General features: G+C 38.5%; 2 protein-coding genes across 2 annotated transcripts in view; one reads left to right on the top strand and one right to left on the bottom strand.

Annotated features, from left to right (window-relative positions):
• The window catches only part of man1a2 (mannosidase, alpha, class 1A, member 2), a 399,576-nt gene that overhangs the window by 42,573 nt on the left and 335,179 nt on the right, over positions 1–21,824 (bottom strand). The window lies entirely within an intron of this gene.
• Positions 1,566–21,824, top strand: part of gdap2 (ganglioside induced differentiation associated protein 2) — a 50,719-nt gene continuing 30,460 nt past the window's right edge. Inside the window, exons 1-9 of the mRNA XM_049595096.1 lie at positions 1,566–1,808; positions 5,125–5,344; positions 9,750–9,889; positions 12,113–12,266; positions 13,742–13,830; positions 14,717–14,793; positions 16,116–16,275; positions 17,532–17,682; positions 18,414–18,490. Coding sequence (XP_049451053.1) covers positions 5,163–5,344; positions 9,750–9,889; positions 12,113–12,266; positions 13,742–13,830; positions 14,717–14,793; positions 16,116–16,275; positions 17,532–17,682; positions 18,414–18,490 — 1,030 coding nt within the window. The 5' untranslated portion in view covers positions 1,566–1,808; positions 5,125–5,162. The remainder of the gene's footprint in view (positions 1,809–5,124; positions 5,345–9,749; positions 9,890–12,112; positions 12,267–13,741; positions 13,831–14,716; positions 14,794–16,115; positions 16,276–17,531; positions 17,683–18,413; positions 18,491–21,824) is intronic.

Raw genomic sequence — 21,824 nt, 5'->3', positions numbered from 1 at the left:
GCTTAAAGTGACTGTGAATCACACACTGCGACAAAGTCTTTTCCCTAGATAGCAGTGTACATGACTCAGTATGAGGAGGCCGTCTGCCAGCTCTAATCAGGAACGATCAAAATACTGAAATAATACAGAAAAGAAGGAGGCCAGGTAGATGGGACGACACAGGATGTCTAGCATACAAAAGTCTCTAAAATTAGATCAGGAGCCAGAGCCTTCAGCTGTCAGGTTCCTCTTCTGTGGAACCATCTTCCAGTTTCAGTCCAGTAGGCAGACACCATCTCCACATTTAAGACTAGACACGAGACTTTCCTTTTTGATAGAACTTACAGTTAGGGCTGGCTCAGGCTTGTCTTGGACCAGCCCCTAGTTAGGCTGATAGTCTTCTGGGGGACCTCCTATGATACACCGAGCCTCTTCTCTTCCTCCTCTCTCAGATTCTGAAAAGCTGGTTCTTCTTCAATCGCTAACATTCACGTACTGTTACTGCATCTTGCTAACTTGGCTTTACTGCATGTCACTAACTCGGCCTCTTCTCCGGAGCCTTTGTGCTCCACTGTCTCACAGGTTCCCTCGTATCGCAGCTACGCCTGGATCGTGGTTGTGCTGCTGCTGTGGTCCTGCCAGATGCCTCCTGCTGCGGCTGTTATCATTAGCCATACATCTATGATTATTGTCACATACGTATACTATCATATATTAATATATACCTACAACATATGCTTTGACAATTACTGCTAATATTATTCTAATATATTATAACTAAGATTAGTGTTATTGTAGCTGTTGTCATCTCTCTCTGTCTCTGCCTCTCTTTCTGTCTCATTGTGTCATACGGATTACTGTTAATTCATCATGTTGATCTGTTCTGTATGTCATCTATTGCACATCTGTCCATCCTGGAAGAGGGATCCCTCCTCAGTTGCTCTTCCTGAGGTTTCTACCGGGGTTTTTTGGGGAGTTTTTCCTTATCTGCTGTGAGGGTCCAAAGGACAGAGGCATGTCATATGCTGTAAAGCCCTGTGAGGCAAATTGTGATTTGTGATATTGGGCTTTATAAATAAAATTGAATTGAATTAACTACATGCATGTGACAATGACATATAGGTAAAAATTAAAATGTGTTTCTAAGAGTGTGTGAAGTAATTTTTAGGTGTTTTAGGTTGAAAAATTAAAGAATTAAACTACTGAGATTACTTTAAAAAAAAAATTGAAAAACTGTATTTCGAGGCCTCAGCTGGACTTTTGACAATTACCCTCACTCATCCAATGAATTCCTTTATTTGCACCATAATTTTCTGCACTAGCCTTTTTTCTCTGTTGTATTTTATTTTTACTTTTATTTTTATTTTGTTGTATTTTATTTTTTATTTTTGCTTTTATTTTTTGTGTTTATTTTTTATTTCATTGTATTTTATTTTTTAAATATTTTATTTTTATTTGATTTTATTCTGTTTTATTTTATTTTATTTATTTATTTATTTAGAGAATGTGATTCATAAAAATCTTGAACTTTGGACTTTTGTTTTGAAATTCCTAACCGGATGTTGTCGCGTGTACTCTAGCTAGCATGACGCTGCAGCTTGAAGCACCCAGCGTTAGCATACAGGCTAAATGTGTAAACCCGGTTAATTGGCACTTTTAAACTTCATTTTTCACCGCGTTTGCGATTATTTCGATCGTTAATATGAGAACACGGAGAAACGACAACACGTCTTGAGTCTACAAACTGTCGTGTCAAGATTTAATTATTTATTTTTTATTTCTTTCTGGCGTGGACATCCCAACTGCCTGGAGGAAACCCAACTGGTGAGGTGGGTAACTGCTGATTTTGGGAGGTTCAGAGGCCAAAGTACAGATTTAATCTGTTTATAAAGCAAATATTCCTCACGAGGACCGTTTTACATGTGTTTAGAAAGACAGAGACGTTCAGTTAATGGGGGGTTAAATTCAATTTTTGACATTATCACGTCTGTTTTCATTTTTACTTTCTCATCATCCTGCTGTGTTTTGGTTGATTTAATGACATGCAGCTGTGACGGTGTCCCCACTGGTTTAGCACCAAGGCAGAGCTGAATAAATCAGTATATTATTGTGCTTTTATACGGCAGCCAGTGTAAGCAGAAACATATTTATGCACTGTTAGGAAAGCAGCATGTTTTCCTCATTTTTAAAGGTGTAAACTCAGATTAGAATCCCTTTAAAATGGCCTGACACACAGTCAGAGTGATATAAAGCAGAGAGAGGCAGCAGATTTAAGAAGCTGAGTTGTCAGTGTTTGCCAGTTTTGCTTGATTAAGAAATCATGTGAATTCTTGGTGATTCACTTGTTCATTGTTGGTTTGAATCATGTGCCCTCAAAAAATGCACTTAAAAGCACTGATGTTATTTCTTTCATGGCCGGTTTACACCTATCTGGCGTTGTAAATAAGTTTGGTCTTAATGCCTTGCCTGGTTAGATAAAGTTTGATTTGATCTATTTAGTTTGAACATTTAAAAACATAAACAAAACAGAATATATTGTATGAAACAACTCTACAAAACAGACACAAACAATAAATCATGAACAGACTTATAATGAGAAACATAAATTATAATTTCATGTCCGAAAAGGAGCAAGAAGAAGCAACATGCTTGTCTAGCCCTACCTTACATCACTGCACTGTCTTTGTACCTCTTTTTAAACTGTCTATCTTTACTTTGTTGAATTATACAAGTATGTTGAATAATATTCTGTAAGTCAAATAATTGTGTGAACACTACAAAAATAACTTCAGTCTATTCTTTACAACTTGAATTTTTAGCTTTCGTTTTTTTAATTATTGTAGGCCTTAAGTGACTTGGCGTCTTCCAGTTGTAGAAGTATGCAGCCCGTACATTGCCATACACAGAATAAAAAAGATATTAACATCAACTAAAATATGCATCATATGTGCACGGCCCATTGCCAAACCTTTAGCGACTATAGGCAGTGGCTAGTCTTGACTCTAGGTTGGCTGGCTGTGGATCACAGATATAAAAAGGGAAAAGTCTCGGAGGAAAAAAGAGAATTTATTAAGAGAAACAGAGAAGTTAAAGTACCAAATAATCATAAAGAGCCAGCAGCAGAGAAGCTACTTCTTGGTGAAATGTATTAATAAATGCTAATTTACACCTATTAGTAACGTTGATAGGCTAATTTAGTCACTGTACCTTCATTATAAGGCTGGAATGTGTTTTGCAGCTGCAGACAGATTTTTTTGAAGGGAGGGCAAAAAATGGCTCTTTTGATAGTAAAGATTGCCGACCCTAGGCTTTGACCATCACAGCTGCCTTGCTTGTATCTAATGAAGCATGCATCTTCTCTAATCTCCTTATAATGTTATTACATGCAGAGTTCTTGGTAAATTTGCTGCTTGAAATCAGTACAGGTTTATGTGGCTGCAGTCTGACTGATGGTTTGTAGAGGACAGGCAGTATTTTGTGCAGATCTGTGGTATCTCTAGATTTGATCAATGTCATGCCAACAATATCATTTGTCTGAGTGCGCTCTGTAATCTGTGTTTTCTTCTGTCAAGGCAGACAAGCCTTTGAAAGAGTTTAACTCTGCTTAAAACAGACTAACTAAAACATTTCAGCTGTTCTTTAGATATTAAACTTTGGCACCTGTACCCCCAAAAAATTAAATATACATTAATATATTTAGATTTCTGACTATTGATCAGACAAAACAAGACTATGTGGACTCTGGGAACTTGTGATGTGTCTGGTGTTTTACAGACAAAAAATAAGTTGATTAAAAAAAACATCTCATCTAAAAAAAAATCTACACATTGATAATGACAATTATTGGTAGTTGCTGCCCTAAATACTTCCACACTTAGTAGCATGTAGCAGTGAGGATTGCACATCACAACCAGCTAAACTCCTCCCAGCTAGAGTTCCCTCAGTTTTCATTGTTCAGGAGGTTTTTTACCAGAGGCCAAGTTATCCACAGAAGTCTCCTCCTCTCCAAAACAAACAGATCGATTCATTAAGACATGTAAATACACTGTTTAAAGCAGCTTCACATTACAAATCAGTGTTTTTTCCAGTGCTGCTAGTCACAGATGGGCTGCTAACTGCTGTGGCCAACGCGAAAACTCAAATGTTCCTCTCTGGAGCCAGTGTTTGGTTTGTCTAATCTGGGCTACTGTAGAAATATTGCAGTGCAACACAGCAGACTCTGTAAACAATGACATATGTAGATAATTGGCTTAACACAGCAATTTTTTTAAGTTGATTATACATTAAAGAAAATATACTTTTTATGTTAATTTTCTGCCATTATATCCCCCTAAATCCTTCACACTGGACCTTTAACCCTTTGAAACCTGACCTAATTGGTTTGACTTCTTTTTAAGTACATGGGAAGAAGGCAATGAGCAACAAAAGAGGAAATGACCCCAAAATTTAGCAAGAATTGGAAAAAAGAGAAAATGAAAAACAAGAAAATTAGTAGAAAGAAAGACAGTTAAAAACAAACAAGGCAATGACCTGGAAAGAGTGCTTAAAAATGATGATAATTCTGTAATGTAGTTTTTGTGGAACATTTCTTTCCAAGCTGCTCATGTGCCTTTTGTCCTGTGTTTTTGAAAGAAAATCAAATACCTGTGAAAGGTTTTTTTCAAGGCCACTTAAATTATTTAAGGTGTACTTTTCTTTGTTTTCCTGTGGATGGATACTTTTCCAAATGTATTTATTTCCAGCTCTTACAGTGGAGGTCCAGAGCACAAAATGTTTCAGCAGTCTCAAAGAGTAAACATCAAGTTTTAGTGTCCTGTAGAATCAGATAGTGAGGGCTTATCTCCAGAGCTGCTACTTTACACCAACCTCCAACAATCCATCCATAGGAGAGGCAGCAGGAAACAGACCAGGATGCAATCTGAGAAAGGAACGACAAGCAGCCTGGGAAACTTGGAAAATGGTGTAGTGAAGTTGAATTAGGGAGTGCAGCTTCTATTCAGTAAATGTGACGGAAATAACTGAACATTTGAATAAATAAGGCGTCATTTCAGGTCTGCAGATTAAATGATGTGACAAAAGATTCACGTGTTGTAAATTAACTCAGCTTGATTCCTAATAACCCAGGTTTCTTTGTTTTGTTTGCAGCGCGGCTGCTTGGAGGTCCAACATCAGCCTGTAGTGGGATGGATCCTCTGGGTGCTCGCTCCCAGTTCGTGGACATCCAGACTCTCCCCACGTGGCAGCAGCAGCTGGATGAGGATGGCAAGGAGACACCGCTGGACCAGAGCGACAGCCTGCTAAACCAGCAGGCCTTCCCCTCGCCTTTCCCCTACAGACCAAATATCAACCGCAAGATCATCCTCTTGTGAGTCAAACATGTATTTCCTTACGTTGTTGTGTGGTGTGAAAAGCAGCTTTCGTTTTGACGAGCTTAATAAATGTTGACAGGAGTTGGATTTTCTCCGCCAGTAGAGGAGCATATGATCTTTGAAGTAAGATACAACATGGGAACGACCAAAACCAGATTAATGGATGTAGCTGCTGTGACATCACCCAGTGTTTTGTGGACTCCAGTTTGAGTCTTGACTTGGCATTTTGGCTGTCGCCATCTTGGATTTTTGGAGCCAGAAGTGACCATATTTGGGCGAGAGAGTGGAGATAGCCCGAACACTAACTGCTAGCTTGGTTAGCATGGTGCATTTATAGCTATAGTTAACTGTAATAATGCTAAATGCTATTTTTTGCCAGCAAAAGTGCTCAAAACCATTAAAACAAAATGCACTTACTGGAAAAACTGAAGATCCACCTCCTAAGAGGGTCTTTCAGTCCAACCAAACGCTGATTAAGACTTTTATAGGTGACTTTGATTTTGGGTTGAACTGTCCCTTTACAGCTTCCCTCCATCTTAAGCAAGATTTGTACTTCTGCACCGAAATGACGCCATACTAACACCGTTGTGAGCATTTAAATTTATGTGCTGGTGTTTCAGCGTCGTACTGGGATTGATTACACCGTCAGACCGCTAGTTGGCGGCAGGGTTTATATGTATATCAACAAGTTGGAGTTGGAGCTAATAAATGTTGAACGACTGTTACTTTTACTGAAAATACTGCAGTCCAGAGAAGAGCGAAGGCATGGAGGAGATGGTGTGTACAACTGTTTAACGCACTGAGGCAGAATGGCATCCCTGCACAATTACTGTGAATTGACTTAAGTCCTGTTGGCACTTCAGCCTTTCACTGATATCATCAGAATTAAACCATGTGCAGTTCACACTCTTCAGATGATCATACAGTCATCCTTTTATAATGTGCATTTAATGTGTGACAAACTAATGACACGTCCTAATCACTGGGAAATTTGATTTACACCTGTCTCACTCTCCACTTGGGTGTGAAGTGGTCGATCAGTGAGAACAGTGAGCATTGTTGATGCTGGACAGAAAGTGTAGGTCTTTTAGTATTAAGTGTTCCTGCGGTCAGACGTCTTGATTCAGAGGACTTACAGATGCTGAAAGTATCTTATGGTGATTAATATGATTTTTTTAATGCCTAATATTTGTTAAAGGTTCTTTCAAACCTTTTGGAAATCCCTCTGGATCAAAGTGCTGTGTAGTGAGAGCTGAAGCTTGATGTTTGACTGAAGCGGGATTTTGTTTTTATCGCTTTTGGTGAAGCCACAAATCTTCTTTTCATACTAAGTAAAGAATTAGATTTTCCACTTACTTAATCTCCATCAACTGGACCTGTTGTGTAGTCTTTTGATAAACACGTCAGGTTTTCAATACTTCTTTATAATTCAGTCTTAAAGCCAGATGTTTAGAAAATGACTTTCACGCTGTGGTCATGCTCTTCTAGATACATGTTTCACTTACATCAAAAAACTATTTTAAAGTCCTGATGTCTGGCAGGGAAATGTTGGTTTATATGGCATCAGTGCAGCAAGTCTCTTCTTAAATCATTGCGCTGTATTTTAAATATTGAATCCTGGGAATTAAGAAAAAATAGGGAGCGCTGCACTGGGTGAAGCCTCTGTCAGGTGCTCCTCAAGGATGGGACATAGAGTCACTTAAAGATAAAAAGCAACGACGATATTTAGGTTTAACTTTAATTTCATTGCACTTTATAAATGTTTCAACTTTATCTTATATTTTTAAGTTTCTGCCACTTTATGTGAAGGTTTGACCCTCACATGAGCTCTTAAGCTGCACACCTGTTTCCAATTCATTTTACACCCTGATGAGAACTCTTCTTTATAGTCAGAGTGTCTCAGATGCATTTTTGGACTGCCTGCTTGTACTTTGGACTTTTACACTGAGTGAACTGGCCAGTTGTTGTTTTTTATATGTAATTGAATCCTGCGATCCCACTGAATTGAGCCTACTATTTTGGGATTTTTTATTTTATTTTTTTAACAGAGTTATAAAATGGCCCAGCTTGGACTTTAATGTCTCACTGATTAGACTGCATTTTTTGTATTTTTTTATATTTAGAATCTGGTTAAAAGTCACATTGGATTTGACAATTATACTACATCGTTTTTTTTTTCTTGTCATGCCCTTTACACTCTGCTAATCAGTGTTTATACTGCAGCACTAAAATCTCCCAAATCCTGATCTCGAGACATTCAGCCTACATGCAGGCTTTAGGTAGAATTTGCAAGCTTTTATGTCAAGTAAAAATACTGTAAATATTATACAGTTCACCTGAGAAAACATAATTTGACAAACTTTTCAACAGTTTTTTTGTGTGTAGTAACGTTAAGCAGGAGAAGCAGGGACACAGAGGTGGTTTCAACAGTTTATTGTCCCTCATTACTCTCAGTTAATCAGATGTGAGTTACATCCCATAAAATACAGGAGTAGTAATACAGACCGTTTTGGATCTGTAGTGTGGCCGTTGCCTGTGTCACTCCACATGCTTGCTCAGACCAGTTCAGAGTCCACACCACCTCATAAATCCTCTTTGTGGAGGAACACATGACCACCCGGAGTCTGACTTGGCAGCAGTTTCTCTGTAAGAGCCTTGTTGTTGTTGTAGCGGCCGTCCACATGCTAAGTCATCAGGACCAAGCACATTCCTGCAGCGCTAGTGTGACCAGAGCTCCTCCAGCAGTGGCACCTTTTCTAGCTTGTGATCGCTTCATCACAGGTTAAAAAACAATCCGTGCACTCACTGATGGTGGAAAGGGGGATCCTGCCAGAGTGCTCTTTTGGTCAGATGGCTCACCCAGTTGCCTCTTCAATGAGCATCCATGAATTTGGAGGGTGGAGCTTCAGAAGGAGTACATGTATGGGTTTTGAGTTTGATTATCAACAGTCTCCAGAATGATAAACTCCACCTTTAATAGTGGCAAACACCTAATTATACCACGTACACAAGCAGCATGCAGAGAATCTTGTTCGTGTGATGAATGGGTGGAGGAGGGTGAGACTGGAATGTTTCTGTTGACGTAGCTCAGTCAATATAAAGCTGCTAATCTGGCCTGTTACATACTCAGTGACATTTAGATTGAAAAGGAAGATCTGTTACCGTATAATTTAGACAGATGAAGATGAGAGTCAGTAAAAGCTGTGGCTGCCAACCAGGTCTGTTCCACAGTGAGAGTTCGTATCTGGCAGCATCATGACTCATGTTTTATTAACCTAAAGGGATGATGCAGAAAAAACCTCTTCCTCCTCGATCCTGGAGGCTCAACTTGTCTTGTGACCAAATGCTTTCAACACACACTCGAGCAGTTCCTCATTGTTCTTTCCAAACAAACCCCAGAGGGCTTCAGAGTGAAGAAATTACTTTACTGAAGCAATAAAATCAGCTGTTCACTTTTGCTAAACAGTTAAATCGACTTGGTTATTTGGATAAATGTGTGCAGACTCATTTGTACGTGTGTGGTCACACAATCACTGTTTTAGTGTTTTGAGGAAATACACAGCTTGAATGACCGTTGTGCTGACATTTGGGGATTCATGGCAATAAATACTGAAGTGGCTATAAAACATTAATACGATTATGGCTCACGGAGAGTGTGTCTGACCACGAGTACCACAGAAATAGTGACCATAGAAATTTTCAAGCATTCAAACACAATGCTATGACATAACAAAAGGTAAACTTAGTGTCTTTTTTGAGATTTGTGCAAGATTTTGAGTGAACTCTCTCAAGAATAGTTGAATAGCCATTTATGCCTACATGTTTACGTTTATTTACAGCTCCCAAATACAAAAGATACCCCCTGGGATCTCTATATATAAACCAACAGGAGATTTCCTTCTTTTAGTAAAATCCTAAATGGTTGTAATGCTCTGCCATTTCTCCTCTAATCATCACACTGTAACCTGTGACAGGCTGTTATGATGCCACAACTATCACACACTCACATATATGGAGTTTTTTGTCGAGTTGCGAGCCTCACGTAGGTTTACATTCCCAAAGGTTTATGACAAAATCACTTGACACAACCAAAGAATTTCTGCAGAAACAGTCTCAGGGGAGCTCATCTGCGTGTTCGTCGTTTATTGTCGTAATTGATTTGATTGGGCAACAGCTCAGCTTCGATGGCATCTGGCATTTTGGAGAAGTATTCTCTTCATAGATGAATCCTGGTTTACACTCGTCATGTGAGCGAGCAGTTTGCTAATACCAACATTATGATCTTTAACTTAAACCTGTAATAAATGGGATCAAAAACAAAAGTGTTGCATGTGAAGTTTTGTTCAGTGTACATATCGTATCATTCATGCAATTCTGTGACAATTTTTCTTTCTACAACAGCTGTGGGGACATCGCCCTGCTGAACTGCACCGCCATCGTGAACACCAGCAACGAGTCACTGAGCGACAAAAACCCAGTGTCTGACAGCATCCATCAGCTGGCTGGGCCCGAGCTGCGAGACGAGCTGCTCAAACTCAAAGGTACAGTTGAAGAGAAAAAACTGAAAAGTTTGATTTGAGCTCAGTGATGCTGCAGAGTGACTGCAGGCAAGAGACATAAGTGTCAATGGGAAACCTCAAAATAATGAATGTGACTTTACTGTTGGTTTTAAATAAAGACACATCCAGACACATGATGCTCAGCTGGATTTAATAAAGAGAGGGTTGTAACTGCTGTCACTGCTGTGAGATACAGTATGTTATCTTTAGAATAGGCTTCACAGCTGCTCTGGTGAAGAAATATAAAGTGAAGCTCTGAGAAAAATAAAATGTTTTTAAAAGAAACATCATTTTATCTTTGGGAGAGTGTTCTCAGTGGATGGAGTTGCTCAGTTGTCATAAATAAAAATGTTTACTCTTCCACTTACTTCTAGTGGTATCAAGGCATCCAGATAGTTTAAGTTTTACCTGCTGAGGATTTGACATATTTGTATTTGAGGTTTCTGATTTCACCCGTACACAAAGATATAAAAGCAGCACTGAAAAATTACAGCACCAATATATATTTCCAGAAACACTTAAGATAATCCACAGAACACACTGTGAACAATTTATGGGTGAAATAGTCCTGTTCTGTTAGTCAAAGTAACCAGGACATGTTTTAATGAAAAGAGCTGCATATTGCTGTTAGTACCGAATATATGTCATTCACTGAAATTTCATTTCGGTGGCGCTAGGGTTGGGAATCACCAGAGGATCCATGATACGGTATTATCACAATACTTAAGTCACGATACAATATTTCAAATATTTTGCAATATGCTGAGTATTGCAATAAAATATGTTGCGATATTTTGTGATTTATTACCTTTTTCAACATTGAATTAAGTCCCCAAAGGTTCACACCACTTCAGCCATTTTTTTCTTTTACAGCAGCAAAATGTATCTAATGAACTGAAAGAAACAATTGATGATATCATGCTAGTAGGCCACCTAAAGTCACTGTGTGACAATGCGATATTGCGACGAAAAATTATTGCAATACTATGCTGTATTGGTTTGTTTCCCCCACTCCTATTGGTAACATTCTGAAAGTTTTAAAGATAAATAACTCAAGAGCTTGGCATTCAAAACTGAAAATATCTGCATTAATACATGCAGAACATGTTCTTGTTATAAGAATATCTTTGATCTTTAAAATTCTAATTTGAAAAGAAATAGAAGTAGTAGAGGCCATAGATGGGTCAATGCCAGGTCAACAGCCTTTACAGCCAAACCACTTTTTACTTTTTGTTCAAGCCATAATATAGTTTGTTAATTTAATCCTTATCTAAACACAATGTAAATATTAACCCTTTAAGTCCTGGAGCAACATCACTTTTCTTGTGTTGCTTTCAGACGCCTTTCGTAAGTATTTAAATCTTTGACCCCTGAGCAAATTGGTGCAGTTTCTTTCAGGAAAATGGGATACAGGCAATGAGCAACTTGGTTAGAAATGTCCCACAAACTGCAACAAAAAAAAAAATATATATATATATAAATTATTTTTAAAAAACAGGGAAAAAAGAAAAAGCTTGGGATAACTTTATTTATAATTATTATTAAATTTTTAAAATTATGTTACAGAGTTATTTTATATTTTAAGCTCTCTTTCCAGGTCATTTCCTCATTCCTTCAGGTCATTTTGTTTGTTTAAGAAAAAATAATTTTTTTAACTAGTTTTCTTAGATTGAATTTTCTCCTAATTTCTTCCAAATTTTTGGGGGGTAATTTCTGTAGTTGCTCCCATGTTTTTAAAAGAAATCAAGCCGATTTGCTCAGGTTTCAAAGGGTTAATATATACATGCAGTTATTAATGTATGAAGTGTATATACTGTAGGTACACTCCAGGTAATGGGAATCAGGCATGTGTTACGGGAGGGAAGCAGTTTTTGACTGTGTTATGTAAGCATGTCGTGAAAAGCATGAAGTATTGGCGTGTAAAACTGAATTTGCTGAATGGAATAATCATTGAATATGGACAATGCTGCTGCCTGTCTGTGTTATGGTGAGCATGTGTGTTTTGTTTTGAGAATAGATGGATTGCCAAATCCAAAGAGATAACACACACTAGACACTGGTTTATTCTTAGCCCAGAGCGCACATCCGAAAAAAGGCTCACCTGTTCGACCCTCAGTGGCTTGTTTAGACGTTTTTTATTTTCTTTTTTCCAATCAGCTTCATACTAAGTGGTAAATCTTTTTTTTTTGGCATGTTTGTGTGCAGGATGTCGGACAGGAGAGGTGAAGCTGACGAAAGGCTTCAACCTGGCAGCGAGGTTCATCATCCACACAGTGGGACCAAAGTACAAAGCCAAATACAGGACGGCGGCAGAGAGCTCGCTGTACAGCTGCTATAGGAACACCATGCAACTGGCTGCGTAAGAACCATCAAATCTACCAGTTATTTAACCAGTCAAAACATTGTTTTCTAGTTGGAGCCGCGCCTCGTTTTCAAACTGTATGGTTTGACTAAAATGAACAATGACAGCAATATAGTCCACGATGAGCAGCGCTAAAATCAACCTGCGTAGTTGTCCCTCCATTGTGACATTAGAAAGTGTCACATTTATCTTGCAAGTGTACTCTTCTTCAACGTTTGCTTTACTTCCTGGATTTTTCCCACATGGAAATTCTGACCAATCAAGAGCAGCTTTCTCACATAAGGCATTTGATCTGGTCCACTTGTAAATGCTGCCGTGAGAACACAGACCAGGTCTGGAAGCAAGTTAACATTAGCTGTTAGCAGCTGGTGGCTGCAACTAACAGCTCATAGAGGTTGCACTGAGTTATGCAATGATGCATTCAAGCTCTATTCAGTAAAAATAAGTATTTGGTGAAGTTAAATTATAACGCTCTCATATGTTCAGTGTAATCTTGTAAAATGTGGTTTTTGGTGAGAAACCTAAATAAATGCAGATGTTTGAAGGAGAAATTAGTTGATGTTTTCACAGCAATCAGAGTGAATTATGATATATTATTATTGTTGTTAGAACTTTTCAAACTTATTTTAACATTTTCAATGTGACAGATGCTTGTTTCATAAATTTGTATAGTTGAATTCTTGCTCACAGTGTTGGTATCTGCCCAGAATTTCACAATCAGTGCACTTGTCATCATTTCTCACTTTGTTTTCATCTGGGAAAACCACATGTTACAGAAGTTACATGAAACCCATTAATTGTCGAGTTGATCTCTCATGACAGACATGTTTTTTTCTTTCCCCTCAGACATGATTTAGTTTGATAAACAATATTTGTGCCTGACAGGTGCAAATAAACAATAATTTGAAGAAAGCCACTCAGTCCTGGTTCTTCTCCAAAAAACATGCGTTTGAGAGACTGCAGGAATAAACATCTCAAAAACACTGGTTGGAGAAAAGTTGCATCTGTCTCTGGGGTTGACAGTAAAACATGAAACCCAGCTAAATATATTAACTCATTAAAGGAACAATATAAAAGACATAATTCTGAAAAATAACAGTACAGGATTTGCTCATGCAAAACTTTAAAGCCTGAGACTACAATGTTAAAACCACTGAAACCTCTCAAGTTCTCATGGGAATAATTTAATTAATATTTTACCTACATAAAACATGAATAAAGATTCATGTTAAATATATTAAAACAAATATATGAAGTTCTGATGATGGTCGACTCTTAAATTATTTTTGAAATGAGAATTACGTGGCGTTGTCTTGGTTTGTAAGAGTGATGGGAGGTTTGTGTGAGTGCATTGTTTTTTTCTTTTGTGAGAGTGTATGTGTGTGCGTGTGAAGAAACCACCTAACTAGTCCCTGGTGCATACTGTAAATGTTGTGTACTGTATGTGAGGTTGTTTGCTCTTGTCTCCTCAGAGAGCAGTCGATGGCATCTGTTGGCTTCTGTGTGGTGAACACGACCAAAAGAGGTTACCCGCTGGAGGACGCTACACACATCGCTTTCAGTAAGACACACACACACACATAGCTTTTTATCTGTGAGGTACAGACGTACAGAGCTTGTGGTAAAAAAGGACTTTTATCATGTCCTATATCAACTTTCCTTTCCTGTCCCACATACTTAACCTCGTCTGAAAAAGACACAAACATACGACTCAAACTCCAAAATAACTTCAGTAAATTCAACATGCAGACACACACATTTAATTATAACACACACTGCAGTCCTTTTTGTCTGGCTGCCGTTCAGCTGAAATGAAAAGTTCACTGAAGCACACATGACAGCCTGATAAGATCATAATCTAATCATGGAAGCAAAACATCCATGTTCCAGACGCACACAAACACATCACAGAGACAGTGATTATGGCAGCACTGCTAAGAGGTAGTTTAGCAAATATACATATGTGTTTATTAGTTTGCTAGATTTCAAAGTATTTGTCCAGGTAATACTGACAAGATGAGTTGATAGTTTGAACCACAGAAAAAGACACATTTGATAATGAGTTAATTGTTTATGCCAACCATTCACTGTCTGTTTTCTTTAACGTGCAGATGTGATGCCTTGTGTCTGTCAGAATATTTGGGTTTTCAGACTGTTGGCTAGGCAAAACACGAAATTTGGAGACACTGGAAACTTGTCATGGACATTTTTTAGACAGTTAAACTCAACTAAACTTTTTAAATGTAAAACAAAGAACAAAAATGAACAGGAGAGATAAAAATTGGTTAAAACTTAAAAATCAAGACTGTAATGTTACTTCACATTAAAAGCCAAATTAAAAAAGGTTTAATTTGATCAACGAAAATCCACCATCCATCTACTGTCTTTAATTGTTAAATCTGTGGCACGTCTTTATTATGTAAGCTAACAGGAGTGTGTGTTTACAGGGACGGTGCGCAGGTTCCTGGAGAATCATGGAAACTGCCTGGAGACAGTGGTGTTTGCAGTGTCAGAGACAGAAGAGGTTTGTATGACTTTAGTCTGTTTCAGTTCCATAAAAACTACATCCTGTAATCATCACAGTATCAGTAAAAAGTGAATTCAGAAAAACTCGAAAGTAATTAATAAGTTGTGTGCAGATCAATCTTGCAGTGAGTGAAATGCAGGTTTAAGAATGTCAGCTGAATGTGAAGCACAAAGATTTTTTTTCTCGCCCCCTCTGACATCAAGATTTTTTAAATGTCAGTATCACATGATTTCTTGCTTTTCTTCTTCCTGATGAAAAACACCAAAAGTTCTGAATTTATGGCCCAAACGTATTTCTTATTTTACTCCCTACCCCTTGTTTTCAAATGTCCCTTCGCCCCTCAGAGTTATCAGGGGCTGTGGTTGAAATCTTCCCCTAAAAAAATGGGACAACCCTTCAAGACCCTGATACATCATCAATATTGTCATCATCACTAATGGCGTTTATGTAAACCGACGCATCTATGGGAACAATGATATTCTCAGCACAAAGACAGAGATAGAAAAGCATAGATGCTCATGATTTGTTCACAGCTTAAGGTTCACTCTATCAACAAGTCATCATATAAAAAACACTGCTTCTTAACCAGTCCACTAGCAGTGATCTGTAGGCTAATATTAGCAACCGTGCTCCTACCCTGCCAGTCTGCACTGATACTAAAAGAGTGATAAAAAGTGCAGCAGCTTTGCTTCTGGACTTAAGTTAAATTTCTTTGTTTTTTTTTACCTTTATTTTAGGATTTTCAGTATAACACAAATGCTCAGTACATCACTTTAACAACTCAGACACAAATATCTTCATAAGTAGAAAGTACAAAAACAAGTCCAGAGCTCCAAATTCTGACAAATATTCTTATTAGAAAACCTTAACCTTTCTAAATACAATACATTCATCAGCTCTCTTATCCACGTCTCATATGGTGGTGCGCAGTCTGACTTCCACATAAGTAGAATAAGTTTCCTTGCCACAACCAAACCAAATGAAATGGCCTGAGTCTCATACTTGTCTGCTAAAGGTCACACACTTGTGGCACCCAGGACAGCAACTAGTGGATTAGGTCCCCAGTTCTTCTCAAAGGCATCAGAGAAACATTCAAATATACTCTTCCAATGAGTAAATTATTTCTGACATGTCCAAAGAGAATGTGTTGATGTCCCGTCTGCCTCTTAACACCGACTGCAGAGAGGGGAAACATCTTACGCAATCTGTCTTTGGAGTAGTATGGCTGAGGCACTGTTCTAAATATTATCAGATTGATAACTTGAATACTGATATCTGTGTGTGTGTGTGTGTGTGTGTGTGTGTGTGTGTTCTTTTAGCCGGTGTACAAGAAGTTACTGCCTCTGTACTACCCTCGCTCTGAGGAAGAGGAGAGGGCCTGCCTGCCTCTCATCCCAGCTGATATTGGCAACTCTGAGGGTGAACCTGTCGTCCCGGAGAGACAGATTCGCATCACAGAGAAACCAGGAACCCTGGAAGGTAAATCTTTGTTATACAGTGTGATAGAAGGTGTTCAAGGTATTATAAAAGGACATGAAAGCCCCGTTTCCACCAAACACTTTCAGTATGGTACCTTTAGAACCCAAAGTAACCCTTCAGACATGGTACCTAGACCCTAGTGTTGACACTGCAAACAGTACTCTTAAATGTGGGCGGGGTTGTTGTCACTCACTGCTCCATCCAGCACTCACTGTATTTCCTCCTTTATCAGTCTGCACCTTGTTTATCGGGGATGTGCATGAAGCATCCATGTTTTAGAATTTGTAACTTCTTTGCAACAACATCCACATTTGAAGGATTGGCTACCGTCACGGATAACAATGAGTCTGATCAACATAGATGTGAACTGCATGTGTAACTTGACCGGTTGGCAGAGGCATACGAGTACGAGGCGGTTGTTCTAGTTAAGCTTTTGTTTGTCCTCCATCTATATGTAGACTGAACAGTTTTACCGCAGTCATAAAGGAACTGAGAGAGGGCCAGCACATGCTCTGCTGCATAGAAAATAAAACAGACAACGAACAAAAGGGTTTAAATACGAGATCTAGACTTTTGGCAGCTTCAGTTTCCTCTTAGGTTGTAAACCCTTTTATAAACTGTATTTCATATGACCTCTTTAGGTTACCAACCTCAGCTTTTGCTCATACTTTGTCTCCTAATGTTAGTTTTTTGTAAAGAGGATTGTGAGAGTGACACCAGCCCATGTGTTAGCAAGTGTTTGCGGTTTCAGCGTTGAGACTGTTGCCTCTGTTGACCTTCAGTGCAAACGTCAGCCGACGTGGCACTTCAGAGGTGGTGAGATGTGGCTTCGGGGTCTTGATCCAAAGCAAGCAGGCAGCTGCGAGTGAAACCCAATAACAACAGGCTGATGCTCGCACTGACAGACACACATGCCCATTTGGATGTGGATAAAATGCGTGGACATGCGTGTGTGGTTTTTAGAAAAACAGTCAGAGAAACAGACTTGAACCTGAGCCTGAATTGTGTCTTCTGAGTTTGTGACCTCTGTCAGCTTTTTAACAAACATAAATAATGTCATGCTTGCTGATAAATTAGGATCAGTGAAATAAGATAAGGACCGACAGGCAAACATAAATATCTTTTTGGCAGAAAAAATAAAGCCGAAACCATTACTTTCATTCTGTAATAATTATCGGAGGGTCTCATTTGTGTGTGTGTTGCATGTGTTTCTTTGAATACGCTGCTATATCTGTCCCGCTTGTTTGTTTGTGTAGATGACTCTGAGGAGGAGAGTCTGGATTTAGATCTGGGCCAGGTGGGAAATCACGCTTTTGCCCGGATGGAGGGTGATGTGGACAAACAGCGGAAACAGATCCTGCAGGGCCAGATGTCAGAGGCGGCCATCCAGAAACAACACCAGAGAAAGTAAGAGTCCAAAATCAAATTCTAAAAGTAACCGCAACATACTTGAAATAACACTAAATTTTATGATAAAATGCGTCACTCCAAGTCTCAGCTGAACACTAGGAACACTGGCAGTGACATTTCTGCCTTAGTTCAATAGTTGACAGCAGGGACAGACAGGAAACATGGGAGGAACTAAGGAACCCAGCTGAAGCTGATCTTGAGACATTTGTCCTCGCTCACAGTGTGTACGCACAAATCTTTGCTTAAACCGTCTGTATGAAGGTTTTATGCTCAAATCTGGGATCAGCAGTGTTCTCTTACCTGAATTTGTCCATACTCTGCCAACAAATTTAAAAATGCCTCAGACCATGTGTCCACACAAATTAAGTCAATATGATATCTAACCTTGCAGGAAGATACTGGGACCTGTGCCCTAAGGAGAGAGCGCATCTATAGAAACTGACGTAATGTGTTTGAAGAGAGTGATAAATGGCTTACCAGCTCTTTCAGACAGCCAAGACAAGTTTTACTGCAGCTATGTAGTCCCCTTAAAACCCAACAAGTTATAACAGAGGTTATTTACACATTAATCCCTGACTTATAAGCCTTCCTGCCTTTAAATGTTACCAAATCAACAGTTGTAGTATTTCAGATGAATGTCCAATCTGTTTCATATGCTGCAAATTGCAGAGACGTAACCATGAACCATAAATTAAATCCACTTCTGTGTGTGTGTTTCTCTCCTGCAGTTACAATCGCTGGCTGTGTCGAGCGAGAGCGGAGGACCTGTCAGACATTGCTGCACTGAAAGCCTTATATCAAACTGGTACGTGTGAAAAGCTCCTTGTATTTTTCATTGTGGAGCTGTCACCTGTGTAATGTAAACGAAAGACGTGTGTGTTGTGTGCAAGCCTGTCTATGTGTGAGTGTGTGTGTTCATCTGGGAAAGTTTTTCGTCCACGTCATTGAACGCAGCACTTGTGGGCAACAGTCATCTATTTTCTCAGCCTGTGTTTGTAGGATTTATAACAACATTTCCATCTCTCTCTCAGCTGATAAAAGATGCAGTTCAGCCTCATCACCAGTAGGAGGCAGTGTTGTTATACAGTTTAGCCTCAGTGTTAAAATGATATTCGAAAACATCCATAGGTCTGTATGACCTGTTTTCTCCAATCTGGATAATAATTAAACTCATATTATGAAGATATTTAATTGAAATTAAGCACAATAGCATCAAAGTTAATGTGGTTCACTGTCTTTTGAGGATGATCATGACTAGAGGCTTCAGTTTTTATTTTACTAGAATGTCACTGTTTCCTCACTTGACAAAAAAATAATATTTATTCCAGGACCCCACATCACAGGGCAGAAAATTAGTTTTCTATTTTGATATGAGTTGATGTGGGATGATTACCACGTATGTTTAAAAAAAAGTATTATTTCACAGCGTCTGTTTGCAGAAAATTTCAACATTAAAGATGTAATATAAAACTTGTGCATTAAGATGTCTGAAAACAACTTTGAGTTGTGCACTTACATTATCCAAATGTTTCCAGCAACATTCAAACCCAGAGAGATCCGTGGTTTTAATCAAGAACATGGTCATTTAGTTGCCATCACTTGTAGGGCTGGACAATATATTGATATTTATATTGATATCATGATATGAGATTTGATATTGTCTTAGACTTTGAAATCGCAAATGCCGTCCTTTTCTGGTTTAAAGGCTGTAGTTTGTTAAATTGATTTTAATTTTCTAAACTCACCGGCTGCTCTATTATTTGCCTTTAACCACTTAGTCGTTATATCTACATTACTGGAAAAAAAAAACATTGCGTAAATATTTTGTTAAAGTGCTGATAATCAGTCTAACAATATCGTTGCAATATTGATATCAAATGTATTTGGTCAGAATATCATGATATTTGATTTTTTCTAATTCACCCAGCCCTGATTGCCTGTCAGTGGCGTCATATCCCCTCTGCTCATGTGTCAGGCTTGAGGTTGTCTACAGGAAGCTGTCATTAATTGACTTTTTAATCGGTTTTAAGCCACATTTTTATGATAGACTTTTAAGATCTTGTTCATTATTATACATATATGTTTATCCGGATGAAGAATTTTAAGTCATCGGACATCTGATCAGGGAACAAAGCTGAGCAAAAGCTTGTGGCAACTCGACTCCTGTCATGCTGAACAGCACCTGAGCAACACTGATCTTTAATCTGAGGGGCAACAGTTTTAGGATGAAATGCAACGGTTTTGTTGCATTTCGGCCTCCCGTTTACACAGAGGCGGTGTTTTAGATGACCTTAAACGGAAACGTTTGAATACAGCCTCCAGAGTGGAATTTTTCTCAAACCTAACAGCCATCGTCACCATGTGAGCGGGCAAGCCGGAGTTTTCAGTTCAGAAACTTTTTCATTCAGTGTTTTAACTGGTTTAAATCCCTGAGTATGTTTGTACTGGAGAGGACGACACCTCTGTAGATAATTTAGCTCCTGGTAAAAACCTCTTAGGCATCTAGATCTTAAATTATCAGAGAAAAAAGTTGAGCCTATTAGTAGGAGCTGGGCTTGCAGTCTCCGTCCCTAGCAGAACAGCATCAGTGAAATACTGATTTTAGAGTAGAACTGCTTTATTCAGTGGTTTTACCATTTTAAATAACCACGTCGATTTGTTTTGGAGAGGTAGAGACCTCTGCAGGTAATTTGACTCCTGGTAAAAACCTTCTGAACAATAGATAGTAAAGGAGTTCTAACAGGAGAACCTGACTGCATACTGCATCTACTCCAACTCCAGACCTCTTAGATCCTCAGAACAATGTCTTATAACGGTCCTACCATCGAGGCTGGTGGGTAAGAGAGTTCATGCCTTTGTGGTAGCTGCTCCAAAACTTAAAACCGGTTTAAAACTTAAACCGTACATGTTTTCAATGTGTAGTGGATTTGATATTTTAGTATTTTATAATCGTTTACACATAATGTAATTGCTCTTGCCTGTGTTATTCTGTTTTATATTCGTGTACATGTCATATTGCTACATATTTATGTGTGCTTTGGTTGTTTTTAAATGTGCTATATAGATAAAGTTGGTAAGACAATAGCATCTAGACAAAAAAACATCTAAAACATGAGGGTGCAGTGTAATAAAGGACCTGAATATGTTCTATTAAAGCGCACATAGTGGATTAAAAAGATAATAAATAACATGAAGATGATTTGTTTGTTTCCAGTAATGAAATGATCTTACACTACTGAGGAAAAAGGACAAACACAAGATTATAAATCAGTAACTCGGGTACATTGGACGCAGAGAACACACATAAAAGAAAAGGTTTAAACACAACACAGCCCTCAGAAGAATTTCACATGAGCACAAAAACAAAATCAAGATCATCATCACACACACATGCGACGGGGCTAAGCTGCTGTAATGCCGACTGCTTTTCAGTCTTTTCCAAAAAAATGTTGTCACTTTCTTTGTGGGGACAGGTTTTAATTTGCATGAAGAGGCAGCAAACCAAGTGCTGGAGAGACAGAGTGAGCTCCGAGCAGAACCCTCCTCAGAGGGGGCTTTACAGGCAGTTAAATAAGTATTACTAATATTTTGGAATACAGCAAGTGATAACTGAGATAGTGAAGGGCTGTGTCATTACATCACTGTGAATGAGTCAAGGCTGCAACTATTTTATTTTCTATTATATTCTATTATATTTTATGTTCCCAGATTTGAGATGATGCATTTTAAAATGCTTGTTTTGTGTGTCCAAAAACAAAAGATACTCACAAACCAGGTGAATGTTTGGCCACTTTGCTTTAAAAATGACATAAGCGATTAACTGATCATTAAAATTGTTGCCAGTTATTTTTCCGACAATGGACTCGTTACAGCTCTGATTAAGTATATGATGATGTTGCACATGGAGGCAACTGAGGTCTAAACATTTCCAGATACATAAATGTCCAGTTTTGATGCAACATATTTGGGACTTATCCTCCAATAAACCGCATTTCCATTTTCTGCTGTAAATGTTGTTATTTTTTCTTCTCAGTTACAAGCCTGAAGGACATGACATCCATGATATATAAACACAGTTTGACACGTGGACTCATCAGACCACAGCACACTTTTCCACTTTGTGTCAGTCCCTCTCAGAT

The sequence above is a fragment of the Epinephelus fuscoguttatus genome, linkage group LG13, assembly GCF_011397635.1.
Source record: "Epinephelus fuscoguttatus linkage group LG13, E.fuscoguttatus.final_Chr_v1".
NCBI lineage: Eukaryota > Metazoa > Chordata > Actinopteri > Perciformes > Serranidae > Epinephelus > Epinephelus fuscoguttatus.
This window is presented reverse-complemented; position numbering and strand designations above follow the sequence as displayed.